Source organism: Cuculus canorus, chromosome 1 (assembly GCF_017976375.1).
Source record: "Cuculus canorus isolate bCucCan1 chromosome 1, bCucCan1.pri, whole genome shotgun sequence".
Taxonomy (NCBI): domain Eukaryota; kingdom Metazoa; phylum Chordata; class Aves; order Cuculiformes; family Cuculidae; genus Cuculus; species Cuculus canorus.
Genome location: NC_071401.1, coordinates 175,992,256 through 176,019,031, shown reverse-complemented (window position 1 = coordinate 176,019,031; position 26,776 = coordinate 175,992,256). Strand labels below are relative to the sequence as shown.

The window sequence follows — 26,776 nt, the reverse complement described above, 5'->3', positions numbered from 1 at the left end:
GAGACCTTCCTCCTTCCTGAGTTTTACAACGTGTGTTCCATTCCACAATCTAGAGAGGCGGGATTGCACAGGACCCCTAAAGCACTTTGGTTACAGGCCGTGATATCTCCAAGAGAAAGAAGGAAACACAATATTTAGGGAGCTTGGCAGAGTTCGGCCCCCCGCTGGCAAAGCCCTGCCCGGGACGGCGCTCTCCCCTCTCCACGTGGGAATTCTCAGGCACCCACGGCTGGACACGAGGGGTTCGTGCTGCTCCCCTCGGGGCCAATTCCTGCCCTTGGGAAACACCCCACGCTGGCGGGGAAGCTCGCAAAGTTTCTCCAAAGTCCAAACGCCCCTGGAGTTGTTGTTTTCTCTCCCCTTGAACTCAGGGCGTTGGGTTTAGTCCAATCACAAATTCGCCCCCGCTTTGCGAGCCCCCCTCCCCTCCCCCGCGCTCGGGGCCGGGCGAGGCCAAACCGTTTCCCCGGCCCCGGAACCACCGGCCGCGGCTGTTTTTTTTCCTCCCCTCTTTCTCCTTCTCCCTCGCCTCTTTCCGCCCGGCTTTGTGTGAAGTTTGCGGCACATTGCAGATGAGCCCTTAGCGGCGAGAGGAGCCTATTGTTCCCCGCCAGGAACTGCTTGCTGGGGCTGCGCTGGCTCTCGCCTTTGGAGCTGCCTCCTGCAGTCCCGGCACCGGCCGCCGGGCTCCGCTGTGTTGCGCTCTCGTCCAGGCAGAAGCACGGCGGCCTCAGATCTTTTTGTCTGAGAGAGAAGAGAAGTGAATCCCCGCTGCCGCCGCCACCGCCGCCGCCGCCGAGGCTGTACAGCGTGTGTGTGTGTGTGCGCGCGAGGGGAGCGAGAGGGAGATCGCATGGAGCCGCGGCTGTAACACACGCACACTGTCAATACTCCGGCTCCCCCCCCCTCCCGCCCCACCGCAACAGTAACCCAATTCATTGTGTGATCCGGCAGCACCATGTTGAGTCTCATGTGCAGGCTGGATCGGTTGGGTTCGTGGTGCTGAGAGAGGCAGCGGGAGGAGGAATTACCGAGAGGTGCCCCTCTCCCTCCCTGCCTCCTCGCCCGTGTGCCGTGCGGAGACGGGACTCGCAATTACCGCACTCTCGGGGCTCCCTTATTCCTTTTAAACTTTTTTTTAAGCGAGCCCCTCTCCATGGCTGTTCCCCGGCCGAGCACGGGCACCTGGGTCTCTTAAAGACAAGGAGGAGCCGGGGGTTGTTGTTGTTGTCGGCCGTTTTTTTTTTTTTAATTGGATTTTTTTTTTTTACGAGAATCTTTTTTTTTTTTTTAATACAAAAAAATGGCAAATTCGACGGGTAAAAACCACGCAGACCAGCGGAGAAAGGGACTCGCTTTCCTGGACGAGCTGCGGCAGTTTCACCACAGCAGAGGGTGAGGAAAATGGGGAGATGGAACGGGAGAGGGGGGGGGTAGGCTTTTAAACCGACCAGATCCAACTTCCAGCCCCTTCCCTGAAGGACACGGCAGCCCCAGCGAGGGGAGAAAAGGGGGCAGAGCTGACAAGTTGTGGTGTTTTGTGTGTATCTCCTTTGGCAGGTCTCCTTTTAAGAAGATCCCCGTGGTGGGTGGGAAGGAGCTGGATCTTCACGCTCTCTACACCAGAGTCACCACTTTAGGCGGATTTGGGAAGGTGAGTGGAAGTTTTAATTCGCCTTTCCCTCCCACCGACCTCTTCCCAAAAGTCTCCCCCGAGCAGCGGGGGCGGCGGGGGGAGCCGGGGCGGCCGGGAACCCTCCTATTTCGAGCCGTTTAGAGAAGGTGGGGGGTGGAAGGAGGAAGCGAGCAGGCAGGCAGGTCGGTGCCTCGGCCTTGTCGGCGGAGTGGAGAAAGGGGGACCTAGGGTCCGCCCCCCCCGGCCCCAGCCGGGCCCCCCAACCCGGGGGGCGGCGAGGGGCGAGGGGCGGCCGGGGGGGGGGCGGCGGGGGCAGCTCTGAGCGTCCTCTTCTTTCGCAGAGAGAGAGGGGGAGAGAGGGAGAGAGAGAGAGAGAGAGAGAGAGTCTGAGCGCAGTTTTAGTGCAACTCAAAATTAGCGGGCATGTTTAACATCGATAATCGGCACGGAGCGTGGGCCGGGAAGCGATGCTCGCAGCCGGGGGGGGCGCCGGGCGCTGCCCCGCGGGCCCTTCCCGGGGAAAAACAACAAAAGGGGCACCCAAGACGGTGTGTAATCAAATAGCCATCTTTAGGCTTCGAGGCTGGGGACAGAAATGTAGGCCTCAAAAGAAAGGCCTGTCTTTCCGTGGCCGGGGATCCGTCCCGGGGGGACCCGCGGCCCAGGGGGCGCCCCCGCCGCCCGCCCGTATTTTAAACTTCTTCGGGTTTTTAACGGACCGCGGCAGGATTTAAAAGGGGGCGACAGAGGGACTCCCGATTGGTTATTGTCCAGGCGGCGACAACAAAAACAAACCCCGAAACCGGGCGGACCCTGGCCGGCGGGCCCCTCCGCCCCCCAAAATAATGCGGGTTTCTACCAGTAAATAAAGTGAAATACTGGTGGGGAGCGGGATTACGTCCGAAGGGGCAACGCTGCCCACTGTCAGTAAAATATAGCGTCCTAAATCCTCTCTGCACCCGTGGGGCTTCCCCCCCCCCCCCTTCTTTTTATATAAATATCTCTTTGCTTTATGGCAGCTTGTGTTTTTGTGTGGTGGTCGCTGTCAGCGACGTGTTTACGTGTACGTGGTGTATCTCGGCCTGTGTGTTGTTTTTGACAGGTATCGGAGAAGAATCAGTGGGGAGAAATTGTGGAGGAGTTTAACTTTCCCAGAAGTTGTTCTAACGCTGCCTTCGCTTTAAAACAGTATTACTTGCGGTGAGTGCTATCAAACTGTTGCAGTAGTATTTTTTTGAGTGTGGGGTTATATTTGGTTTTCATTGTGTGCAATAATAGAAAATATCCCTGCTCCTTAAAAATGCTATAAAATAAAGCAGAAATGACTTGTAATTCCTGGCTGATCTAGTGCAGTGATCAGTTAAGATTAATGCTGTTTTTTAGTTATTTTATTTGTATTTTACATTTGCAAGCCTTAAACTTTGAAGGGACCCCAAGTATATAAACAATATATGTCACAGCCATTTTATTGTTTTAGAAGGACGGTACTAAAGGAGTGTTACTGGGGGATCGTGTTATTGCACTTACAGAAACTTGAATTAATTTTTGGAGCCTTGAAATGTCTTGATACATGTAAACTTGTTTACTGCTCGGTAGGGTCAGACGTTGAATGGTGGAAATGCATCTGCGGGAAGGTAGACTGCTTTGGATAAATTATGTTGTTGTCTATTACTAGCTGCATACCTTGTGTTTTATTTTTAAAGTACAAAGAGCTAAATATTTTTCTATTACTTGAAAAGCAGCAGATTTCTGCAGTTTTTGAAAATGCATTTTGCATTCCTTGAAATGATACAGGTTATCTTTTGTGGTGCAGATTATTTTTTAATGTAGCAGGGAGTTCATATTGGATATTTTAAATTACTGTGTGTGGTACTGTTCAGTTACGAGATGGCTTTTAAAAATATTTTTAATTAACTTTTGGTGATTCTTGATGTGAAAAATTTTGAAATTATTGTGTAAACAGTGGGTTTAGATGCTATATAGAGATGACTGTAGTTCGTTTAGAATAAAGTTTTATGTGTGTTGGTTAAGGAATGTAATTCTCCGTTTCTGAATAGTATCAATTATATTTTTCATTGCAATTAATGACAATATAGATATGCAATAAGTACAACAGATGAATGGGCTTTTGAACTTCTGTTTTGGTGATCTGAGTACACACAAGCTTTATCTGTCTCTAGTCTGGCCTTCTGAATTAGGAAATGCTGTAATTGTACAGGTGCACTTTCTATTGGTTGTCCTAGATTGACTTCAAGCTTGAAGCTGTAGAGTTCATAGCACAGTGGAGCAGTTATTGAGTTACAATGAGGTCTGGAATACTGGAAAACCTTAGTCAGATACCTGTAGCTACTGAATTTTTGTTTTTCTGTTGGTGACATATGATTGCTTTAAGATCCAAACTAAGAAAACAAATGACCGTCATTAATAGCTTTAGCAAAGTTTATGATTGTTAGCAGGCCTGGGAATGAAGTGGGAAGCTCACTTCAGGATGTCCTTCTGTGTTGCTTGTTTGTTTGTTTATTTTCTTTACTGCACAGTATTGAGATAGTGTTGCTGAACATTTGTTGGATCATAGAAAGCATTTTTTTGCATTTTGAGTTTTTCCTTCGGACCATGTAGTCTATTAACTGACTAGATTTCACATATATAATTTGCAAAATGATAGGGTTTTTTGGTTTTTTTACCCTTTCCATTTTATTTTCATGTTTTATAAGTGTTTGAATGGCCTAACTTTTTGCAGTATAAGGTTATATGTCATTTGTGTTTTCATCTGTATTTTGAAAGCATTTATATGCTGTGACAGTTAACACAATTAATGTTAATTTAGCCTTTTAATGACTATTAATTTTTAATCAGATACTACTTTTAAATTTGCAGTCTGACATACAAAAATATTATTAGCATGCTAATATTGACATTATTTAAAATACAGTTGCTGAAAATATGTATAAATTATTACATACAAATAATTGAATTTTTTTAATTTATTTGGAATTTAGGGAAAAAAGTTGATTAACAGTTAAGTTGAAGAATCTTTACATATGTTTTCTCATACTCTCTATGATTTACTTATGTCATTCTAAAGTAAACCGTCAAGGTGGTTGGATTGGGTTTTGTTTTTTTTCTGTTTTTTGTTTTTGTCTTTTAAGTTTTTCTAAATTACTGCTTTACTCACTGTTGCTTCTGAGATAATCTTAGTTTGACGTGACCTGTTTCCCATCTGAGTTCGCCTCCTTACATGCGCAGTAATAACTGTGTACACACATGTGTCTTTGCTAGGTTAATGTTCTTTTAGCTTTAACCTAGAATATTTGGGGAGAGGATTTGGTTGTAGGGAAAGAAAAAAATGCTCCAGTGCTAAATCTGTAGAAAGGTTCATGTTTATCTGTATTGAAGAACATAACCTGAGGTTTCTTAAAGGGCTGGATTTTCATGAACTGTTGAGCAATTACCCCTGGAAAAAAAATGTTCCTCTTGAATCTGTCAAGTATGACTATAATCCTGGCCTCACTATTGTAGTGACTTTGCAAACAACGCCAAAGAAATTTAAGCCTATCGACTTTTATATAATTTTTTTTATCCAGTCCTGTGCTGTGTGTCCTGTAAAGTGAGGGATCTGCATGGCAGATGGGACCCTGTGGAATTCAGAGGGATTCTGTGGTGTGCACCTACATGGATACATTTGCAGATTTGGATTAGTGGTGGTTTGTGATGAAAGTTGCTTCTTTCTATGAAACATCTGGCATACCATGTTTCGTGATCTGAAGCTACATGAACCACTTGCTTGTTTTGCTGTGTTATCTCTAATACTGCTGCCATTTTGCTTAAAATTGCTGTGTAAATAATTCAGAAAGTTGAATGATTTTATGATGCCTGTAGTCCTGTTGGCTTGATAAAACTGAATATCTTGTAAAACAATCATCTGGTTACGTTTTTTCTAGGCAGTTGTGAGGCGTCTCTTTTTAGTTTAAATAGCTTTTTCATTTTGACTGTTTTGGAATTTTGCTGGGTGTCTTTGGGAATGCATGTTAGGCTTCATTAAAGATATGAATTGTTTAAACTTCTGATATAATGCTGATAGGTTTTATGAAAGGTGATACTTGAATACAGGTTAGACAGTCCTATCTACTCCTCCTCCCTTGCACTTCCCTCTCTTTTCTGTCACTGGAAAAAGTCATTCGTAATAGGGAAAGTCTGAACCATTCAAACTTTGTGCCTGTGTTGCTTTGAGCTGTCTGCCAGGTGAAGTAATTTATGCACTGTGGTTCTTAGTGAGCAGTCAAAAGCCACAGTGCCGATAACCATTGATAGACTGTACTTGTTAATGTAGTTCTGTAAGTCTCTACAGAATCAGAATGTAATTCCTTTGGATGTTGTGCAAATTAGATGTTTCATCTCAATTGAGGTGAATTAATAAAGCATTTTCGAAATGCTTTTCTAAAGATTATTTTATAACATTAATGAAAATATTTTAATGTGAGGTAATAAATGTAAACATCAGTAATGTGGGCGTGCTTGTGCATTTTTGTTAGTTAGTAAACATGTAGTAGGTGAAAAGAAAGTTAACATGAAATATAGCCTGTTTTTCATGTTAATGGTTGATTAGATTACAGTTCTCCAAAGAGTTAGGCTGATGTGACCTCATGTGTAAGTATGAGGTTCTGTTGATTTTCATGTAAGCGCAACGATACATTTGTTTCTGTTGTGAGTCTTCATCTATTCTTGGGGAGTAGAGACCTTGTAAAGTTAGGGTGCCAGTGAAATACGCCTAACCAAATTAAAAGTCTGTTTGCTTTTAAAAGGTATTTGTCTGTATTAAGAGAAATTAGGTGCAAGGACTAAACGAGAGGTAAAGTAAGTTTAAGTCTCAGTTCTGCAGAGAATTCCTGAAAGGTGGGAAGCAGAGGTGTGTTGTAAGTTTCTGGTAAAGGCAGCAGAAACAGGTTAATGCCAGTTAAAGGTGAGTAAGAATTTGCTGTTGTAAATACTGGGGAGAAGTTGAGTAGAAGGAGGTCAGTTCATAAATGAGCAGTTTTATAGTTATAAAGACAAGCCAATATGCTGTTTCCTGAAATTCCATATATAGTAGAATGAAAAAGTGTAAGCAGTTTAAAATCAGGACCATGTGAAATAGTTATTGACAACAAATAGGCAGGGTTCTTGAAAGATCTGAAGATACTTATAAGTTATTTAATCTTGAAGGTGGCACTAAGAAATAGAATAATAGAACTGATTTATTTTAAAAAATGAGAGGAATGGAGGAGAAAAAGAAAAAAAAAAAAACCATGAGCTGAAGAACTTGATGAATCTAAAGCAGTCTGTTCCTAGTAAAATAATGGCAGAAATACTAGGGAAACAATAATTAGTAAGCAGCCTGGAATTTTCCAGCAAAATTACTTTAAAAGAATTTTCTTTATTATTCTTGCTCAGTGTTTAAAATTAGGATCTGATACAGGAACAGCATCTGCTCATAGATCAGTGAGTAAGAAGTGCAGGACTGGCCTGCTTGCCAGATCTGATTGCAGGTTCAAAGCCCCGGTGGATGAAGAGAAAGTTGTAGCTGTAGTAATACTTCACATATTTTCTGAACTTCAAGTACATCTCAGAGTTAATAATAATTAACAAATTATTTATGCATTTGGATAGTCATCTGAATGAAAAAATGATTGAAGGACCATAAAAATAGAACAAAATATAAAGAGTAGGTATGTTGAGTCACAGCACTTTCAGTTGCTAAAAAACACTATTGCTTATATATACATATAGTAATACAAGGTTAGCCATTTGGGGCATGTTTGGTGTCTTTAGAAGAAGGTGAATAGTAAGTACACTTGCGACATTAGCGGACGATGATGATGGGAAGAGTTAAACACAAGTCAGGGCAGAAAAGAAAAGTTCATCCAAAGAAATTAGTCACATTGTTGGAAAATACAAATGAGATTTAGTTTGGAAAATGCAAGCTGAAACATTTGAGGGACAGTAATCCAAAACAGGTATTCATTGTGAGGGAATAACCTGGAAGGCAGTGTTGCTGAAAAAGGGATAGGAGTGATACCATGGGCCTGATAATCCTGTCAGTTGTGTGCACCCAACTCTCTTTCGTATGAAAGGGATTTGTGCCTGCTTCTGACAGGAGGAACAGGCCCCCATTTGTAATATGATATATCGACTTTGTAAAAATCAGAACGAGTTTAGGTTGCATCCAGAGAGACATTGAACAAGTGGGAGATGAGTTTCTGTGAGAGGATGTGTGACTGCGTTCGGAGCACCGTGTCACTCCCAGAGCCCATGCAACAGGTGGGGCAACTTAGCAGAAGCTTAGAGAAGAGCAACAAAACGTTAAGGAGGCTGAAGGGACTAATGGATTTAAAAAAACATCTGAGAAATAAATTCATCTTGTTTGGCTGAATTAACATTATGGCTGCCAGTGGGAAATGTTACCTTACAAGCATTTTGAAGGGTCTAAATACTTAAAAGGGAGATAATTTTGAATAAAATAAGAGGCTGTGTTAACATGTTAACTGAGATGAAATTTCAGAGCAGATAGCAGCACAAAACCCTGCAAGGTAGAGCTATATAGCTTCTGAACAGTATGCCAAGCAGAGCAGGAGGGAATGCCACAGTGTGGGTCATTCAGAACTGGCCTGGTCAGAACACCGATACACGTGCAACAGGTAATGAGCCAGGGACTGGCAGAGAAACGGCCCGGATGACCTTACAGGTGCAGTCCATCCTTGAATAACACTATAATGAAGGCTTTTCATCTTGCATAGCTACAGACTTCCATTGCAACACCGCAGAGTACACCTGTGGAATCTGTTGCGCTTAATTTTGTCACAAATCCTGCAGTCATTGGCCAGACAGGAAGTAAATACACGGATGACATTTTTGTGATTTCTTTTCAAAAATTATTTTTCCTCCCTCAAGGTAAGAATTGTAATGTGTTTGAGTCAGATGTCTGAGGCCTTGCTTTTAAATCTGAAGCAAGTATTCTACATAGTTGGAGGGGAAATTTTGTTTTAGATGTACTGTAATCATATAGTCAACATATTTGCAATCAAGACTAGTTACTGTTCATGCTATAAAGCTTTACTTACAACTTAAATGTGTTGGTTGTTAAAATCTTAGAACATCTCTCAACAGAAGTTATTTATTTGGGTGAATGTCTTGTCAGAGTTGCTGGGAATTTGGTCAAAGCAAAATAGCACTTATTACGTAAAAATTGTGCTAGGCCTCCTCTGAGGAGAGGAAGCAGCAGGTGAAAGGAAGCACAGGTACATTAAAATTGCTCTTCCTAAGAGTTATGTTGTGATACTAGTCACTATACAGGTGAGTTTGGCCTCTGTCAAAGTTTCTGAGCTTTTCCTTCAGAGGGTAAACTCTTCTTTACTGCTGAAAAACACAGTGAAAAATCAGTGTTATGAATGTTCATGTATTTTCCTGATTATTTTTCTGCAAGCTTTTTGCTAAAAATTACCTAAATCACTGCTGCTAAGCTAGAATATATTGGTTTACTTGGGGAGAGGTGACTGTTCTTCAATTTTAATACAAAGTTCTGATTGTTTAACTTAAAAGCTTATCTGGACAGATGTCAGAACTAATAACCTACAGAGAGCATGTTTCTGGCAACACTAGAATAACTGTGGTGACTGTTAGGATCTACAGAATCTCCTCGCAACTGGTGGAAAGCTTATACATTAAGACTATTTTCTGATCTTTAGCTGCAACAGTATCAAATGTAATTTAGCTTTAAAATTATTAATAGCTGTGGCAATGCCTTAGGTTTGAATAACTGATAAGCATATTACAACAAGATCAAGAATGCATATGGACTGCAAGGATATCACTTCTTTCCTTGTGAAGCAGAGTAGGCTAAGAAAAGTTGTGGTTTTGTTGTTGTTTTTTTGTTTTGTTTTTTTTTTTTTTTTTTTATATTCTAGAACTAGTAGACTTTAGGCACCTTATTTCTTTGCGGTTAAACCTCAATAGATAAGACTTTCATACTCGCTTTTTTCTTTCCGAACTCATTCCCCACTTTCCCCAGTAATGAAATAGAGAAGTATGATTTGTTACGTTTTACAGGTGAGGTACTAGAGGTACCACAGGGGCTCAGACCATTACTTCGTAAGTGCATGTCAAATAGGAATGAAATCCAAATACAGTAAAGCCTTTTTTTATAATGCTAGAATCTAGTTCTGACAGGCAAAATTCTTCTTCCTGAGCCTTAGTTAAACCTTTCATAAAAGGGGGCTACTATTATTTACTATCTTTTAAAATTCCTCTTTAATCTGTATCTGAGGAAGCACTGTTTGAAAAATAAACCAGGATAATGTTATGTTCTGTGAATTGGAAAACTGAAAAATAAGTATATAAGGGCTTATGAGAATGGATTGTTTGTATTTTGTTTTGCTGTGTTTTGTTTTAAAGTGCTTGTTCAGAGTGTCAGAGTCGTGTCTTGGAGCTTAAATGGGGCTCCTTGGAGTAACTGTGGTACCAGCCCACACTATTAGAAGACATATAGTTCATAGAGGGAATCAGTATAGGCCAGAGATCCCATCACATGATCTTGTTTCTGGTTATCAATCTGATACATATTTATTCTGTGGCCTTAGTTAAATCATTTACCATCTTTTTATTCAAATTTATGAAGTGGGTATGGTGATGTTTGTTTACCTGTCTTGCAGAGAAGTGTGAGACCATAAGCTCTTTAATGCAGGGATTGTGTCTCTTCATGCTTCTATGTCATATCTTAAATATTTGAAAATGAATATAAATTAGGAATATAAGAGTAAAATAACACTATTCATAAGCTTGTTTGCCTGCTGCAGTGTTGAGAAGCAGAAAATATAGCATAGATGAGGGGAAGAACAGTCTTTATTCTTTAGGGAATAAATAAATTCGGGATACCTAAGCAGAGAAATATTGGAACGGTTAAAAGAAAGAAGCTTATGTTAAGGAAGGATAATAAAATAGCGAGATGGTACCCAGAATAGCGAGCTTAGGCTTTGCCTGAGGTACTGCGTTAGTGAGCTAGGTATCACACCTAAAATACGTTCTCCTTGGAGCAACAAGTTCAAGTCTAAGTAGACCCGAACTAGATTTTCAGGAAGGAGGTAGTGACACTGAGTTCTCTACTTTTTGTTTTCCTGTCCTTAAACTGAATGTGCATGCATTTATTTTAACTCCAGATAAATTGTAGCAAGGCAGCTATGCTGCAAGAGAGATTGCATACTATTATAGTAGAGAGGAGTTCTGTTGAATAATGCAGTGGAGCGTGTTTGTCTGCAAGAGTGAATTGTGTTCATACTGTTTTCCTTTTTTATTGGTGTGGGAGGAGCAATTGTTCGGATTAGTAGTCTTTTAGAATAATTTACGGTGTTACTTGTCAGTCCTTAACTACCCAAAATATCCAAAAATCCTGATAAGTGAGGCAATCATTCTGATTCAGAGAGACCTTTTCTCTCTCCATGTTTGCTGGACTTTTCATATGTTTGCTGAAGTCTAGATGGGTCATGCTTAAGGCTGCATGCATTTCTCCATTGTTACGTGCTGTGACGTCTGCTGGCTGGCCTCTGCCTCCCAGTCCAAAGGTTGCTATGCTTTCATGATAATCCACATGTAGAGATTCTCTGTTCTGTAAATCACTAAATTGTGTGACTAACTTTGAGTAGCTTCGTTAAAGTACAACAACACGTAATACTGAGACATAATGTGTTTGGGTAACTTTTTGTTCGGAGTACATCCCAAGGGCTTAATTAAGCTAAATAATAATAGTATACTTTGGGGGTGAATCTAGCATGTAGAACATGTATGTTAACAATGATTATGTCGTAGGATAGGTGTAGAACTCTGTGTGAGTTTGCTTGGTTTTTTTTTAAGTATATTTTTACTAAAAGGAAACTTGTGGCAGTAAATTCAGGGACAGTTCTTCCATACATGGTAATTTTTCTCAGGAGTATCTAGGTTCTAGTGACCTCAACTTAATGATGTAGAATCCAGGCAATGGCCAGGTAAACAGTGCCGTGGTACAGAATTCATATATGTCCTCTGTAATTTTTGGGAGGATAGTAGAGCTTTGAAACGCTGGAAGTTACAGAGCTGTTTCTTGGACATTTTTCTCCCCACAGTGCCATCTATGAAAACCTGGGAAAGTTCACATTTCTAGCAGTATTCATTCATATAATGCTATAGTTGCACAGTAAATACCTGAAAAAATCAGGAAAGGCCTCATTTAAGTATGAATGTACAACCTTAATTTTGTCTCTAGAGAATATTCTTCATAATAGAGCCTTGTGCTCTCTGTGGTAAATAGGAATAAATTCCATGGCAGTATTAATCTGTTGTGTCACTGTGGGGTACCTTTTTTCCCCTCATGTATACATGTAGTTCTGGCTTTATTGGTCATTTCTAAGGAGGATTTGAGTGTGCTTTCTGGGCATCCTTTCCCCTATCTTGGCTTCCATGGTGTTACATGCATGGGCCAATTCAGACATCCTTTCCTTTGCTTGGGGGCTGAGCAGGATTCACTCTGTTGCAACACAACTTACCCTGGCTGCCAAGCTCCCAGGTCTTTTTATCTCTTATTCTCTGCTAATCTTCATCTTTTGAGTTTTTTACTACAAGCTGGAAGCAGTCTTCTATTCCTTGACCCTTTGATGTCTGTACCCGTTGACTGCATATGGAGTATTTACTGTAATCGAGTGAGTTCCTAATTATAAAGAAAACCGAAGGAAAGTAAAGGTGCATGCAGGTAAAAGAGCAAGAGGACAAAACACTAAATGTCAGGTGCCTAGCAACAGTAAAATAATGAATTTTACAGCAAAGGATAATAGATTTCATGGTACTTGAAAAAACATTTCTGCAGCTGTGGACATGCAGAATTCACAGGATCCATATGAATATTTAAAGGGTATTTCACACACCTGAAAAATGTGCTTTCAAGTATTCTGCAGACCCAGTCAGGCATTGCAGCATTGGTGTGTGTTTTGTTTGTTCCTCCAAGGTCACTTTTATAAGTTTAAGGCATGGAAATACAATTCTTCTTATGTAGTGAAAATTTTGTTCTTGAGCACAATTCTGTGCAAAGGCTGATCCCTGTAGTGAGTTATTGTGTTTAACTGGATTTGAAGAATATACAGGGCCCTAACTCCTGTAGAGCTTGGAATACCTTTAGTAAGCATTTTTTTTAAATGCTTCAAAGTGTTTTATTGCCTTCACATTTAGATAAACTTGTTATCCTGTTTAACGCCATGTGCTTCTCTGTTTATATAACATGAATTTATTTATTAAAAAGATGTTGTGTTAGTCAATACATATGGAATCATAGTAAAAGTGTAAAAGGTTAGAAAATTAAAATATAATACGTGGTGACAATGACTTCATCATATCCAGTATTGTTTCATTAATGTGTCCTACAGTCAGTATGCTGTTATTACTGAAATATAGTTGCATTCCAAGAAAGGTGCGGTTTTTTAATAGATGAATGCAAATTTTTTCTGTTTAGTTTTTTGTATTACCAGTACAGAAGTCTCATTTTGCTATAGCAGCTTTCATTCTTCTAATAAGCTATTTAGCTGTATTTTAAAAACAGTTAGTCCAGCTGTTGAAGAAAGTGCTTCTTGAGCAAGATCAGAGAAAAAGGTGACTTAAAAATAATCTACTGTTCTGCATCTAACTATAAACAAGCATCCAGCTTCCCTGAATGTACTGATGTATTTCTGTATGGATATTTGTGTACAATGCAGTTTAAAATTATGATTGTCCATAAATGTATGTGCCTCATAGAAAGCAAAAATATTATGTTAGTTTTATGGTGACTTGGTGCTTCTGTAGATCTGCTGTAAGAGCTGTGTTTGTAGACTTTTGCCCATGTGGAATTCTTTCTAGATCTGCTTTAGGGAGATTTTCAGAGCTGGGCTGAAATCGGTGGCATCCTATGTCAGTCCTGCAGTGTGCTTGTGGAGCTCGGGTGTGTTAAGATCTGGACTACGTATATTATAAATACAAAGCGTGTCTGCTTTGGCAAGGAAAGAAACTTAAAAAGTGAGGTCAATGAAGATATATTCAAAACTTAAGACACTGAAATTGGTGTAAACAGAGTGTTCATTTCTTTAGTTGTCCTCAGGAGGCCTTTGCATGTCAGCAGAACTTACAGAGTCAAGGTTTGGTGATTGTTTTCTTTTTTGAAGAGTTTATGAAAGCAACAGGATTTGTTTTTTATATTAGTAAATTAATTTAAGCTTGCTTTTTTTGGGTGGGAGGACTGCTTGGTGATCTAGCCAAGTAAGGTAAACAAAAAGCTGTTACCATTATTTCTTGTTTTCAAAAACTTATCAAGAATTTACTTATTTTTTATTATAATTTCTCTAGTGTAGTGTTATCTGTAGTATTGCTGAATTAGAGTATTCACTCATACAAAATAAGTATGATGAAAATCTTTTTAATATTCTGGAAATAATGATGTAGAGTTGTGAAGTAGACAGAACACAAATATGATTGTTCACTTAACATACAGCATACATCAACGATGTAAAGGTATGGGATTGTTGATCTGGTTGCTTTACTAGATGAAACTTCAAAGGATGTGTTGTACAGGATTCTGCTGTAGAAGGTCGCCAGGTGGAAGTGACTCTCAGGGCTGTATCTTTTTTCCTCAAGAACTTTTTTGTTCTGCTGGTATGTGTTTGCTTTGCTTTGTGGCTTCAGAGACTTCATGTATTTCTTGCCTTGGCAGCTGCACATCAGGAAGATGCACATCTGACTAGGCAGCAAGCTGATCCAAACGTGCAGCTTGGAGGCTCTGAGGTTTAAGTGTACTGCTAGGCTGCTGGCCTGGCAGAAGGCACCTGTACTCCAAGTAGTCAGCTACCCAGCTCAGAGTCACATGCCAACTCTACCTCCACTTGGGCCGAATAACAGAGGCTGCTTCTTGGTCACCTCTAGGCCAAAGAAAGAAGACAAGGCTTTTGGAGGTATTTAAATGAGAGGGGAAGAGAATATCATTTGAGCACGGGTAATGAATTGCAATGGAAAGAGTGTGAGTATAGAGTGAGCTGGATGCATCGGTGCATTGAGTGAGAAGGCAGGAATGTGGGAATGTTGGTGGAGAGAAGGGAAGGGCAGATGGGGTAGATACTGTAGAAGGAAAAGGAGGGATTATGTAATCAAATGCTGATAAGTTAGTCCTTAATGGCTAACTCCTTCATTTAAACTGGTCACAGATATTAACTGACTTGTAACCCAGATGCTGCGTTGCTTCTGAGTGAAGGCTGTCATTATTTATAAAGTGCTGAGTGGTCCCCGATTTGAGTTGCACCATCTGTTTTCTGCAGTGAGAGTCTAATTCTCTGGTACAAACCTAGTGGTTCTTCTGCATCTCTGCTTGTACTGCCAGTGCTGCGCGAACAGAATTAGTTTCTGTTATATTACTTTATATTTTTCATTAACCCTGAATTTACCATTTTAATTTTATTTTAAGAAGTCTGTCATCATCACAACTACTGTTACTTTTATTCTTATATTAAAATATCATAAAGGCATAAAATTGCATATAATCAAATAAAGGATTTTATCTGTTCCTTAAAGAGCTTGCAGGGAGAAAGATCTCATCTTGGAAAATATTTCTTCGTGGGCATTTCTACACTTAAAGCTAAGAGGGATACATTTGTGGAACAGTAAGGGTTTCTTCAAATGCTGTTGTCACTTGGAGAGAATCAGTAATGTTTATGAATACTTTATTTTGTATGTTGGTTATATGAGAAATGCATAAATTTTGCTGTATATGTGTGTATATATATAGCGCATATACAGGCCTGGGTGTCTGTTTAAATTTGGGAGAGGTTGCATGGACTTTCTATCCCACCTCTAATATTATGTATGTGTTAGGAATGAAGAGAGAGGAAAAAATTTAATGTAGAAAACTTTCAAAAATTCTAAGAATTTTTTTTTTTATACCTACAAACACAAAGATTTAGAGACCAAGTTTGGATCTTATGGGTGGAAGTAGGTGCGAAGTACTGTTTCTTTTTGACAGTTCTTGATCATATAGAATAGGAAGCTGTTGCTTGGCCTAGGCCTTAGGCTTTTTTAATTTGGAAAGAGAACTTTGAAACTCATCCTGCTCCAAGCAGAGTATATAAAATGTCTGCTTAAAACTACTCCAAGCTGTGGAATGTAAATTCTGATCCAAACACTTAGTGAGCAGAGGACAGGTGAGTTGGTCAGAGTGGGCAAACTCTATTTTCCATGCAATTCTGCAATTTCTATCACGTTGTGCAGATATTATCATACTGCTGCATAGTTTCTGTTTCTGCTATGATTGGAATGGTTTTTGCTATTAAATATTTTTTCTTTTCTTTTTCCTTTTTTTTTTTTTGCTAAAAGGTAGTGTAAATTTGTGTTTAGCAACAGTGCTTATTGTGATTCCTTTGAGCTGTCAGCCACACTGATGTCTTCAGAGAATAAAACCAACACATAGTTTAAAATGGGTACACATCTCCTTTCCCTGTCTCTTGTCCTAACTCAGCATATAGGGGAGGGTGGAAATAGAGCACAGGTAATCATTCTTTCTTGCCTATGTGTATCAGAAATTATTGCTGTTACCTTATGTACCAGCTTGTGGTATCCTTTTTTCTGTAGACAGTCCTGCTGTCCCCTTGAGTAGCTGCTGTGCTGCTGGTGTTGCCCCCCAGTACTGTTAGGAGCTCTGCTTTTAGAGTTTTGTTGGTGGTGAGGGCTTGTTTTGGGTGTTGTGTTTTGTTAATTGTAGAGGTCTGCTTTCATGGAGACCTGCATCAGGGTTCCACTGATTTTACTAGCTGTAGAGAGAGACAAACTAGCAAATTTCAGTCTTGAATTGCCTAGTTCTGGTGTTGGTTACTTGTTTATTTTTAACAGATCCAGTTTGGTGAGTTATTCCTATTGCCTTATGGATCCTTTTTTGAAAAGAATGGGGGTTTTTTGTTTGCCTTCTTTTTAAATTTGCAGTGGTCGTCATGTGTATCCAGGGAAGTCCTATTTTGGACTAAGCAGAAAGAACAGCATGAAGAGTATAGAGGAAAAGACTCCACATATTTAGGCAAGTATTCATTCTTGGTATCTTTCCCCCTCTCCCTTTTTAGTGTTTTTTTACTACAGTAGATCAAGTCTTGTCACTTAGGTTATTTTCAGGGCTTAACAGTTGTCTTCTTGGGAGTTATTTACAGATGGAGACAAATAGGAGTTTTGGCTAGTGCTTAAAATGGAGCAGCAATTTAATGAGAATGATCAAGTTAGTAAAAACTTCACAAGGGCTCTGAGTAGTGTGTACGTGGATACTGAATGAGGAAGAGAGAGAAAGATCAGAGGATCTTAGTGAGTTTTAAAATGAAGATACGATCAGAGGATCTTACTGAGTTTTAAAATGAAGGTACGTGATGATGAAAGAGCTTGTAATTTTTGTGGTGCATTCAAGAAAGCTGAGTAGGGAGCTTTTGCCAGGAGTGGTCCTAGAACAGGAGAGCTTTCATAGTCACAGACTGTCAGGTATAATGTTTATGTGTTTATTGATTTTATATGCAGAAAGCATAATTGAGAGAATATTATGTATTGATGATCAAGGAGGCAGTGATAGATTAATGCAGTATGGAAAGTAAGATAGCAGGGTTCATCAAAGGATGATAGCAAAAGTTACAAGTGTTGAGACAGGTAGACTTGTGGAGTACTGTGAGTGCACACTGAATTATACTTGAAACGTTTTCCTTGACCATGAGAAATTCTTGTGTTATCAAGACACATAATCAAACAAAATTATGGTGGTACCATGAAGATATTTGGTGAAAGAGTACAAATAGCATAGAGTTAAAACCGTGACACAGGAGATGTATGGCTGATTATGAGCAGTATATAATTGAGGGTTAAGGTTGAAAATAGTGTAAGAAAGCAAGTGTAAAATGCTTAATGGTTAGGAAATTTTTTATCATATGATCAGTAAGGCAACAAGAGATACCTTACTAGTACAGATTTGGACCTTTTGTCAGAGAAAGAATGGAGAGGCATTTGAAAACAAATACTGTTCAATTAGATTCTGCTAAGGCTCAGGTCCTTGACAGGTTCCCTTGACAGTGGGAACCAAAAAGGCGAAAAAGATAATAAATTCCAGGAGCCACATCGTACTAGGATATTTGAGGCATTATTTATGTCTTGTTTTGTACTTATTTCCTTATAACCAAGTTTGTTGAGTTTTTTTTTTTTTGTTGGTGCTTTTTTTTTTTTTAAATGAACAAAAAAAGTGTCAGAAAATGGACAAGTTAGAGTTTCTCTTTGCTCTTTTTACTTTTAAGCGTAACGTGTTGCTGTTATGGACCTCTCTTAAATTGTAAGTGCTGATCAGTTCAGAGACCACAACTGTGGTGTCTGGCGATAATCCAGCTTCTGCTACGCAAGGCAAGAACATCTTCCCTTAGAGGAAGGAAATCCCATGGAAATATGTTTCTGCAAGATGATGCCGGCAAGCAACAGTACTTACTTGCTGGATGTGACTAACATTGTTGATTTACTATTTTTCCCTTCCTTTCTCGGTTTTCATGTATCTTTTTGTGCACTCATGTTCAAACGTTAATGTGCGTGTTAATTGAGGAGTCAAATAATATACAGAATCCAACATAAACAAACAAGAGAAATAAATGTTGATCTAAGTGTGAAATGAGATCATCTGTAGGCCTGATTTTTCCCACTTAACCTTTGTCTAAAGAAATTAGATGGGCGTGCTTTTAATCAGTAACACGTTATTGAGCAAGTGGCATCTTTTTGAGCATGTGGTTGATCTTCCACCACTTTCTTATGTACTATATTAGTGCTTCAGAATTCTAAAACTGGTTCTCAGCTATCACCTGCCTCATGGGATAGTCTCTGTAGCACTCTACTTGTCTTAATAATCAGGGTTTAAATGCAGTCTCTGGGTGGAGTTGCGCTGTATTCCATTTCTAGTTGGGTATACTTTGACCTGTAATTGGGGGGTCATCCATGGAGAAACAGAGTCCGGAGTCTGAACTGATACAGTTACCTACCTGAAAGTTTGTGAATTGCCAAAACCAGCATTTCTTACTGTTATGGTAAAACAGATGTATCTTAATCTTAGAAAGTGTTCCCTATTCACCTTCAGTAATGCAATGCAGTACATGAAGCTGACCTTCCCTGTGGCTGGCAAGATTTTTTGGTAAGAACACCTTACAAAAGATGCTTGGTTGAAAGGGTCCTCTTCTTTTAATGTACTGTAGTTCTAGCCCCGAAGGTTGCGGGCTTGTTTGCATTGTAACAAAATGCTGTTTACAACAACAAATGTTGGTGGATTCTTGGAGGTGTATTTTGCAGTTGTATAGCAGGGATAATATTTCACACCGAAGAAGTCTTATTTAATTAAAGATATTTTTTTAAAGTTCTTCACTGAAAAGGAAGTGATAGCAGAGGAGGGACTACTTCAGCGATGGAAGAACTTTATCGTGGATCAGTTGGCACCTAGGGATTTTGTGTTCTATGAGCCTTTGTCTTAGGAGTATGGATCCAAGAAACTTTTCTCACAAAGAAGTTTCTCAGCTTAGAATAGGAAGCTTTTGTATCTCCTGTTTCATTCTGTTAAAGTATTTTGGATGTTTAGATTATAGTTAGAAACTTCCTTTGTTCATGCTAGTAGTAATATTTTTGGTAAGATAAATTAAAATTTAAGTGCCAGAGTAGCGATGAATCAAGGACACAGTTATCGCCAAATTTTAGCAGCCAGTTTTCCCTTAACCTTTCTCAAGCTTGTCCTTCTCTATGTCTTGCTTCTGCATTTTTATGTTTGAGGCTGGCCTGATTAAGTAGTAGGTTTTTACTTGTTTGTAAACTTTCCTTAAAGGTACTAGTATTTAGTCCCTTATTTCAGCATGGGTGTAAGCAGGCAGTACTTGTACATATAAAAAGGTAAGCAAATCTGCTTTATTTTACCATTCTAAAAATTATTGATTTACTACAGCATTATTAGTAGTCAATTTTAGGCCTTACCTTACATAGTGATCTCAAAAAGAAATAAGTTACTTTACCTGTGATTAGAACGGCTTACCGTTGGCCTGGTTTTAATATTGTATTGCTCATGAACACAAGGAATCAGTTGCCTTCCTGCAGAAGCAGTGAAGAAGCTACTTTAGTACTTTCACCTTTTAATCGGACAGCACAAGGACAGTAGAGGGGTCAGCTTTATGTCTGGTATAAAGCTGATGATGTCTGCATATCGCTTGTATGGAAGAGTAGGGAGGAATTATAATTAAGCTTCTATGTAGTGATGTTTTACCTGTCACTTAAAGACTGGTAGTGAGTGCATGTTTGCCTTTTGTCTCAAGCAGGTGACTAATGCTGCTTCCCATGGATTTTTAAATTAGGGATGTTCTCTCAGTGGAACACTGAATGATGCCAGGGTTCCCTGGTTTCAGAAGTTTTCAGTGTGTTGCATTTTTTGTAAGGTCTGTGGCTTAGTAAATCTATCTAATAGTCATTTGATTCATCCAAAATGTGCTCATGTTACTATTGTACATTTGAGAACTACCTACATACCAAATACACACTATATAAAAAAGATTTAATTCTGGTAAAGAAATAGTTCTGAATATGCATTTACTACAAAACATTAAATATGTATTAAGATTTTACGTTTGCTTTGTAGATCAAATAATATTTGTAAAAAGTAAAAATATTTTTACAATAAGTATTGTGTTGCAATAATAAAAACATCCCTGAAGCGAATCATATGTTTAAATGTATTATTATTTGCAGATTGTGGTTAGCATAATAGAATTTTACGGTAGTACAGTTTTGGTAAGAGTAGCTTTCACTGTGACTTGCTTTGTAATATGGATTGGAGGGAAAATATTCTGATTGGTTTTTAAGGAAAAGCCTTACATTCTGGAAAAATTTGGAGCAATTTGGAACAATTAATTTATATGCAATTAAAATAATCTATTTTAACCAAGAATGACTTTCCTTTCTTCCAAAATGTCAGAAGCACTTAGTTAAGGGACAGTTTGTATAATTACAATTAAAAGTATAAGGATTCTTGTTCTGGGCTTTTGCTTTAAATTTGTAGGGTTGTGGATAGAAGTAAGTTGTCTTATATTTAATCTACTAGAAGAGCTGTTTCCTTACCTCTTCCATTATGGTATTTTCAGACTTTTTTTATTTCCAGAACTACTTTTGGCTCTAGCAGACTACTGCAGTTTGACAAGGTCAAAGCCCTGTCGTTAGAGAATTGCTTTCCGTTTGTCCCACTGTCTGCATTTTAGGTAGTTAAAATTGTCTTTCCTTTCCTCTCTTCTTTATTTGCATTTTTCAGGTTAATTTGACAGCATGTCAGAATGATAACTAAATGCGAATGGCATTTATGCTACTGTCAAAAGAGCAAGGAAGAGCATATGCTCTAGCCAGCATGATCCATAACTTTTTTTTGGGACTCTGGAATAGTGATGGTGGGGAAAGAACAGTTTGATTTTTCTGAACACCTTCCTATTCTGAAATGTTTGCAACTGTGCCGGTTTCCCTTTTTCCTTTTTCAAGACAGGAAACTGAACAAATACAGCAGAAGTTTCCCATCTTTTGATGAGGGGAGGAAGAAGTTGGCTTTTATCTTCCCGAACTCATCTTGTGATACTATGAGCTCATGACCCTTGTCTGGGATGATTACTTTCTACCTCTTAAGCTCAAATCTTGTTGGACAGTGGAAAAATTTGTAATGCATTGCTTTGTAATTTTCTTATTTAATCTCATTTCCTAAAAAGAAATAGGAGTTTGTATTTAAACAAACACTCCCCCCACCACCCCAGCCTAAAGAAATTAGGAAATGTCAGAATTATGTACCTGACTTGGCATTTATATGTTTCCTTAAAATAAGTCAGGGCTTTCCCTACAGTTCCTAGGCATGCTCAGGGATGGATGTGTAAAGACATTGAAATAGGGGATCATTCGTCAAGTGTCTTAGGAACTTCTACAAGCTACCAAGAACAGTGGATTTTACAGCATAGTTTTAAGTAGCTTTAGCAAGAAAGAAATTTATCTACCTGTTGATAAGCTGTTCAATAGTATGTTTTCCAAGAGCCATATTTATGTGCATGATAAAATATGAACTTTTATGAAGATAAAAGATGTCTTTTTTTTCTTTCCTGTCCTCTTAAAAAAAAAAAAGTGGGGAAAAAACCCATTATAGTAACATGCTGACACTTAGAGTGAAATGGAAGAACTTCTGATGCTCTCTGGAGAAGTTTGGGAAGAGAAAAAATGGGGAGAATGTAGTTCGGGTATTTCTAAAGTGTATTCTATAATAAGGAATATTTGCAGGAAAATAAAACCCTTGCTAGGATTAGTCTGTTGCTTTTTTCTTAGCTAATGCTGCAATCCCTGGTGATGGTATCACAAATGGTTCCTTTGCAGAGTATTATGATATGGTGATTTGGGATTATGTTTTCATATGAGAACAGGAAAGACAGGAATGTGTAATATATTTTCACAAAACATGAGTATTGTGAGTTGGTAACTTGTGGTTTAGAAACAGTGTTAAGTTGGAATTGGCTGTGGTGATTGAATAGGTTAGTCTCAGAAATTAGAATATTAGTTGTTACTTTTTCATAATGTAGTTCACTGAAAAAAAATAATGGACTGCTAAATCAAAGCACAACAGCATCTAGTTTATCTGTGTAGTAGTTTCTTAAAAATGGCACTTTCAACATGTAACAGTTTTAATGTTCTGGGAAACATTACGTAGTATATGCTAGTAAATATTTTTTTTCTTACTTTCTGTACTAAGTGGGAAATAGATGATTTAACACTTCATGATGAAACTTGCATGTATATGAGTTAGTGTTCAGGATACAGCAAATTAGGCAGGTTAATCATGATCGTAATAATTAGTTTTCTCCATGGCAAGGCAATACTGGAAATTTATGTTTCAAGATCCAGAAATATGTTCCTGTGTATTTTGGGAGGAACTGATTCCATCATATTTGCCTATAATGGAACAGGATAGACTCTCTGATTGTATTGGTATTAGTGTCAGATTACAGATAGGATGACAAATGCTGCTTGTATGTCATTTTTATGCTTCTCCAGTAGCGAGGCCACACCTGTAAGACTGAGCATCCTTTAAACCTGAAACACCTGTAGAACTAGTTGTTCAATTATATTCAATTTCCAGCACTGAAAGAAGTGTGGTTTTTCAATGACTTCCATTTCTCCTTAGGCTGTGATGTGGTTTTGAATACTGCAGGTGAGTAGAAAATAAGTTTTGCAGTTGTTTTTTTTTAATGACATTTTATAGTTAGCTATATATCAGATATAGTTAGAAGATGAAATCAAAGATGAATATTGCAGTTTTCATCTAAATGTGGATATTATTAAAAGGCGAAAAACTAAGCTGTAGAAGACTGAAACTTTAGTGAAAGTTACAGCATTGCTGCAATACATATAATAGCCTCTCAGTAAACCTTTTGTTATGGTATGTGCCAGTTTTAATGTGCGTTATGGCTAGTTACAGTTGTGATTAAGGAAAGAATCTCTATTTTCTAAACATCTCTTTATTCAGATTCATTAAAGAGTATCTCAATTCAAAATGTTTGATTGGAAAAAACAGTTATTAAAGTGCCAGTTGCAAGAAATGGAATGTTGTATTAATAGAAGTTAATATAAAATTGGTCATAGCCATATACCACTGTTCACTCTAAGTGTTCAAGAAAACACATACAGAGCATCTGAAAAGTTAGTATTTTTTCTGAAAGGTTAAAATGAGACTTTATCTTACCTCCATAATGTTGTATATATAAATGTTGGTGACTTCTTTTATGGAAGTGCGAGTCAGATTCAAAAAGAAACTTTGGAGCACGTGGCTGGTAAAGCATTCAGACTGTGAAAACAGTGCGTTTGGGGTTGTCCTTTAGATAGATATCTTGGCTGTTCCCAAATCTGATAGGAAGGGATAGACCAGTTCAAGCTTTGGACAGGTAAACTCTTACACCATTTAGATGCTGTAAGGAATACTGCATGTAAACTAAGTGACGCTAGTATTTCTCAAGTTTCTGTTTGCATTTCAAACAATGGGTTTATGTTTGTATCCATTATTTAAGGTTAGTTTATGTCATTTAATTTTGTGTTTCCTTAGAGGGACATAAATGTCTTATTTGGACTTTCACTATCAACCAAGCTCACAACTGATGTGGTTTATTTCTGCATACCTAAATAATTCAGACTAGCTTAGTTTTCTGCAAGTTAAAGTCATTAGTTCCATCTGCTTTGGTATATGTAAAATGGCACATATATTGAGATATCTATCAGTCTGTCTGCCTGTCTTGTGACATGTAGAATTATAATGGCAAGTGTTTGCAATTTTGAACAGTACTACAGGTTTCTGCTTTAGCACTTCAGCAGTGCTGGTGTAAATGTTTCTTAGCACCTCTTTTCATGTGTTGTGGTGTCTTCAGACTGCTCGGTCATTTGCATGAAGGTTAGTGAAGCTTCTGGGTTTTGAGCTAGGAATGCTAGGTGGTATCCTGGCATTCAGGTAATGTTCAGTAACAAAACCTTTTGCATTTGTTACATATTTGTAGAATAGTGCTTACAGCTTTTTGGGGGGTATTTTAGCTTGCACAAATGGTTGGCTAAATTGGTTTGGAAGGATACTATCCAACAAATACTTCCCTTAAAATAAAAAACGATCAGTTGTGTGACGAAATAAATGACAGAATCTTACCCTTTGACATTGTATATTCTTTAGAACCATTGAAGCTTTTGCAGCATTGTCACTGCCTTTTTCAGCTTTAGTCAAATGTGGTTTAAAAAAGGTATTTCACCCTGCCATACGAACTGTATATCCTAATGTGCAATCTGAAAGCTTGTTGCCTTGGACAGAAAATAGGCTGCCTACTGACTTAGACAAGACGTTGATTTAGGAATAAGTCACAGTTTCTTTGATTTACTTTTCTTTTTTGAAACATCTTAAAATATGATTAAAAAGCATTGCAGATGAATTCATTATTAATTATGGTGGTTCAGTAATAGACTATACACAATGAAAGAGTGCTCACTACCTTAATCTTTAAACATTTATAACCGTTGTTTATTTCTCTTACTAATACCCACTGCAGCTTCTGTGTCCCTTGGGCTCAAGAGACAAGGTGTTACCAGATCTGTTGTAGCAGACTGCTCCAGGGCTCTGCTACCTGTTTTGTTCTGGCTTTCAGTGTTTGCTAGTATGCTTATGGGGGAGATAGTTACCTTGCTTTGCTGAAGATGTGTGGTAATATGGAGGGGATCAGTTATGCTGTAGTTCCTTCTAGAAGAAGCAAAAACTAAGTAGACAGTTTCACATATCTGTCAATAATTGATGACACTGGAGAAAATCTCTAGAAACAAATCAGGATCAGAGCTTCTCTTATTTGACTAGAGATTTATTTCACAAGAATTAGAAGAGGAAAACCAAATTTTACTGCAGTAATGGGCAGAAATTACTACTGTGTGTATTTTTCCTAACTCACTGTAGAAAATAAACTAATGAATAACTAACATTTTCTTCTGTCTGTGGTGCCTTTTGGTATTTTCATTAAAGTAGTTATTTGTAATTTTTATGTGCTTGCTGTTGCCTGGAAAATGTGCTGTAACATCAAAATGTGCAGTCATTTTGAATGAGCAGTAAAGAATGTTACACTGCTGTTTGCTGTTGGCAGTCTTTTGGGGGGGCTAAACTTAAAGGTCTTGGTCTAGTGTTCTTTGGTCTATGATTTTCATGTCAACTAGAGTCAAAGCCAGTTCAAATAAATTCTACTAAATTTCATAGGAGTTGGAAAAAATATTTTTTTCTGAAAAAATAAAGATTTGAAATCTGATATGCTGGCAAAATTCTAACCTTTGGCTCAGAGTATGTAATTTAGTTAGGGTATTTTTATATTTTCATGTAACTAGTTCTCTGGCAAAATCATTTGTCTTTCTGAGCAGATCCTTAATTGCATGGTTTATCTGATGGTTGGTACATGCTGTGTTTTTGAAAATAGACATTTATAGTAGTGAGCTGCTTGGTTGTAAAGGTGGTGATAGAAGACTTTCCTCTGCATTTGCTCATCATATCCTTCACCCTTGCTCTTCTCTTCCCTTTTACTGCAAGCGGGCAACAACTGCAAGTGATTTGGAGAGGGCCAGATGGCTGCTGTCAGGTCTAGGAAGCAGGCAGGTAATGGAAGTCAGGATCTACCTTTTCATCCTGAGGTAGCTGCAAGGGTGACTGAGAGACTTCCCTTTGGGTTGTTTGTACACATGTACCTGCACTGATGCTTAGTTAACAGTCTTTTAATGTAGAATCTGCTGGTTATGACTGTAAAAAATTCCTCTTCCTAAAAGTACATAATGGTTGAGATGTGTCTTCCAGTAATGATAATTTTATCACTTAAATTTGTTGAGTTTTTCTGAATGAGATCTGGTTCTCATTGTACAGAGTATCGTAGAGACGTGCAATAATTTCTTCCAAAGGGCTTGAATTAAGTAAGTGAAGTCAATGAGACTTGAACCAAGCCGCTATACACTGAGTCATCCTGCAGGTTGTTTTATCTGTATAGGCCTTGTGTTTCATGTCTCTATTCTGAATGTGTGGATATGTGAGATGAGCTTTCTAGTGCATGCAGTTGATTTAATGTATTAAACTGTTTGCTTTTTGAGTTACTTAAGTTTTGCTTTTCTCGTGAGTTTTCTGTCAAGAGAATAGTGTGCTTGTGGAATATTGTAAAGTTTGGGTTTTTTGGTTTTAACTGAAATCCTAAGTGTGTACTTTCTCAGTTACCTTTTTTCCATAAAAGCATGCATGAAGGGCAGAGCCTTTTGCTTCCAGAAGGACCACGATTGAGAACTCAATATTTGAAGACCCTGGAGAGCAAAAAAGATTGTTAATACCATTTTAAAATCTTATAGTAATGGATTTCCTTGATCTGTCCTCCTCCTTTCTCTCCAGAAGGACCGCAAACAAACCTACCTACCTTCTGGAACAAGGAAGGCCAGGAACAGTTTCAGTCCCAAAGCAGGAAGTGATTATTGTTTTAGTAAGTCATAACCTGGAAGAAAGGCTAACCATGAAAGTATAATTTTTAGTTACAGCTAGGGACTCCTGCA

At 38.5% G+C, this 26,776-nt stretch overlaps 1 protein-coding gene across 2 annotated transcripts in view; it reads left to right on the top strand.

Moving 5' to 3' along the window:
- Positions 1-920: 920 nt before the first annotated feature.
- Positions 921-26,776, top strand: part of ARID2 (AT-rich interaction domain 2) — a 104,249-nt gene continuing 78,393 nt past the window's right edge. Inside the window, exons 1-3 of one of the 2 annotated variants that reach the window (XM_009564462.2) lie at positions 921-1,395; positions 1,561-1,654; positions 2,739-2,836. In XM_009564462.2, the coding sequence (XP_009562757.1) occupies positions 1,304-1,395; positions 1,561-1,654; positions 2,739-2,836 (284 nt within the window). In that variant the 5' untranslated portion in view covers positions 921-1,303. Of the gene's footprint in view, positions 1,396-1,560; positions 1,655-2,088; positions 2,185-2,738; positions 2,837-26,776 lie in introns of those variants that run through there. The other variant, XM_054072893.1, reaches the window with a different exon arrangement.